Source organism: Limulus polyphemus, unplaced genomic scaffold (assembly GCF_000517525.1).
Source record: "Limulus polyphemus unplaced genomic scaffold, Limulus_polyphemus-2.1.2 Scaffold302, whole genome shotgun sequence".
Lineage (NCBI taxonomy): Eukaryota > Metazoa > Arthropoda > Merostomata > Xiphosura > Limulidae > Limulus > Limulus polyphemus.
In genome coordinates, this window is record NW_013665912.1 from 240097 (window position 1) to 243644 (window position 3548).

General features: G+C 34.3%; 1 protein-coding gene across 5 annotated transcripts in view; it reads left to right on the forward strand.

Moving 5' to 3' along the window:
• Nucleotides 1-2023: 2023 nt before the first annotated feature.
• The window catches only part of LOC106457198 (protein SET-like), a 72030-nt gene continuing 70505 nt past the window's right edge, over nucleotides 2024-3548 (forward strand). For all 5 annotated transcript variants that reach the window (XR_001290685.2, XR_001290686.2, XR_002610101.1 and 2 more), the window contains exon 1: nucleotides 2024-2435. Coding sequence is in view for 2 of the 5 variants with exons in the window: in XM_013916590.2 (XP_013772044.1) it covers nucleotides 2169-2435 (267 nt within the window). In the remaining 3 variants the exon portion in view is untranslated. The remainder of the gene's footprint in view (nucleotides 2436-3548) is intronic.

Here is a 3548-nt window from a genome sequence, read left to right on the forward strand (position 1 = left end):
TTTAACTACCTGCCACTGTTGCAGATTTTCTTGCCACTGTTGTTGTCTCTCTTCTTGTTTCTTTTCTTTTTCCTCCAACCAGTGCTGTAATCTCTCTTCTTGTTTATTTTGTTGTTCGAGCTGCCACTGTTGCAGATTTTCTTGCCACTGTTGTTGTCTCTCTTCTTGTTTCTTTTCTTTTTCCTCCAACCAGTGCTGTAATCTCTCTTCTCGTTCTTCTTGTTTCTTTTGCTGTTCTTGTATTGCAGCCATCAAGTCTGCTATGCTGTAGTTTGATTTGCCGCTTCTCGTTTTTTTGTCCCACTCTCTGACACCAATTTGTTACGTCTCCGTTTGTTAATTGATTTCCCGTAAATTCGTTCCGACGAAACTTTAGCGACACAAGTCCTTACTTAATAAAACTGGTTTATTCTTTCCGAATAGAACTTTACGATACACTTAATTTCAACAATCGCGCTAAAACAAACGCTATGACAACGAACGTGCTCAACTTTAATAATACTCTCTGACTGCAGATCAATTACTCACTGTCTACACACACATTATTGCGTCACGCCGTCACCCTCTTATATATATACCAGACTACCCTATATCTAGTAATCTCCCGACAATTCACGACGGTACAAGATATTTCCAGAAAGCAGGGGCGTGACCTCGCTGACGCAACAATATGAATAAAGGCACACACATGTAAGAGCCACTACCACTGAGTGGACCGACATCCCTTTAAATAAAGTACTTATATATATATATATATATTTTCATTTATGAATTTATAATCCTATGTAGAATATATTGTTACGTCTCTGTTCGTTAGTTAATTTTCCGTATAATTTCTTTCCGAAGAAACTTTAGCGATACAAGTCCTTTCTTAAATAAAACTGGTTTATTCTTTCTAAATACAACTTTGCAATACACTTAATTTCCACAGTCACGCTATAACAAACGCTTTAACTCACAACGAACGACTCACGTGCTCGACTCAATCGTCAATCTCTGTCTGCAGTTCAATTACATTACATTGTTGCCGTCACTTCTTACCGGTCTTATATATACAAGAATACCGCATATCTAGTAACCTCTCGAGGCTTCAGGAAGGGACGTGAACGTTCTAGAATATGACGTGTTACTAGCGTCACGTGACCCCTGCTGTCGTAACAATATATATTTTTAATATATTTGTTCATGAATAAACATGACTTCATATAGAAACTGTTTGTTTTTACGCAAGTTAAAAGTTGAGGTTTTGCGCATTCTGTGTTTGCAGTTTAGCACAAAGGTACACAAAACACGGGTATCAAAACCTGGATCTTAACATTATAAGCCTTCGGACTTACTGCTGAGCCACTGGCGTGCTTTACGTATACAAGATCACACTTGTAACTTGTACACAAAATGAAGGACAGATTGCGACCTAATGGTTAGTGTGCCGGAGTAGAATTAAAGTTCATTGATTCGAGTTCTGCTAATGTTAAAAAAATACAGCTGAATCTTATTATTTGATCTGACAAGAGTTGGGCTGGATGGTATTAACTAACTTCCATCCCTCTAATTTAGTTCAAAATTAGGGACGGCTAGCGCAAATTGTCCTTTTGTAGCTTTGAGCGAAATCAACAAACAAAATGAACAATTTAAACTTTGTTTTCATGCACAATAAAACGGAATATTTTACAGTAGGATCCCCCTGTGGGTCAGCAGTAAGTTTATGGATTTATTGCTGACCCGCTGCGGCTGTAATAGATTTAATGTTTTTTGGCGTACGAAGTGATCATTCTTGTACTTACGGCTAAATAATTACTGACTGTTCTATGAACAATTTAAATAGCTGTTTTGTGTATGCTTGTCTGTAATTTTCATAAGTTTTAAGTCATATGTGATTATAAAAATTAATTAAATGGGTTTTACTGGTATTAAAACAAAGTGCTCGAAATTCATAAGTAAAGCGTTCCGATTAAAATAGGGCTACTTTCAATTTCAACTTTCAAGTGTATTAGTTGATTTTCCGGGATTTTTATGCACAGCGCCAGGTGAGTGAAGACTGTTTCGAGAGTATATCTGTTTTCCTAAGCCTAAGGTTATGATAGCGTTGTTGTAGATTTTATCATAGTATTAATCGATTCTTGTTTGTTTAAAACTTATAAAAGTAAATTATCTTTGATAAAATTAAGATGGCTGCGACTGGTACTACACCTAAAAAGATCAGGAAGGTTGATGGATCTAGTTCTGGAGATGCAGATGAAAACAGAGATTTCGACCCGGAAACTCAAAAATCGTTAGAAGAGATCGACGCCTGTCAGAACGAAATTGACGCTTTGAATGAAAAAGCAAGCGAAGAAATTCTTAAAGTTGAACAGAAATATAACAAGTTAAGAAAGCCATTCTTTGAGAAAAGGAACGATCTAATTAAGAAGATTCCAAACTTTTGGGTTACAGCTGTATCCTTTTTAAGTTCTTTGAAAAGTATTTTTCAAATAATAAACCAACGTCTCGATAGTACAATTAAATTAGGCCTAACATTAGGCCTACTGCAGGTTAAATGTGCACCATCATGACTCATTAGGATATAAGTTATTTCCACGAGACGATTTTTGTATCAATAGTGTTAGTTGTATCGATATGGCAAGTTAAGAATCTGTGAAGCCTGATGGTCAGTGCCTTGTAAGTTTTAAAGTGTTGGGATTATTAACATTTTATGAAAGAGGCTAATGTTATGACTTAATAATTGTAGTTTGAGGACAAAAAAAAAAGGCTATAAAACTACTAAGAGTAAGGTACTGGAAGATTGGAAGCACCTAGTAACACTAATATAGTAGTTTTATATTAGGTGCATAAAAAATATCATGCTTATTTAAAACCCAACCCATTATTTAGTAGACATGGATGCCTGTAAGAGGTGGCATCCTCCCCTCCCCCCTCTTACATTTCACAAAAAATTTCACATATTATGTTGTAAACTTAACATTGTAGTTAAAGTAAGTATTTTTAGTAATTTTTATTAAAACTGTAAATTTGTGTTTGCGTGTAAGATTATTTAGGGTAGTGTTCAGTATTTTATTCTTTTATTATAGAAAATATATTAGTTTGATTCTAAAATCAGAGATTAGCTACTATACCAAACTAATTTTCAGTTTGATTAATATAAGTTACGAAGAGGGATTAGCAGATTTTTTTGTTTTCTCTAGAATGTGAAGAATTACAAAGATAGACAATATGTAAGAAATCATGTAAGCCCATAATCATAATGGGATAATTGAAAAAATTTACAGAGTACTGTAGCAGCATGTAGCTGTCATTGCTGTCTCAGGTAGACATAGTCTAAGAGAAAATGTTGCACCAAGTTGCTTGAATTTGAGAAAAACATTCAAATTACTATTTTTTGTAAAGAAAATATTTTAATATTGTACTTAGTGTTAGGTCATCAAGAAATTGTCACTTTTTTTTTTAGATAAAAAAACCTGAACAGCTTATATATCAAGACAAAACATTTATTAAATGAAATAGTCTCCATTCTTATCTGATGCTTTTCCATCTTACAATCAGGTTGTTTT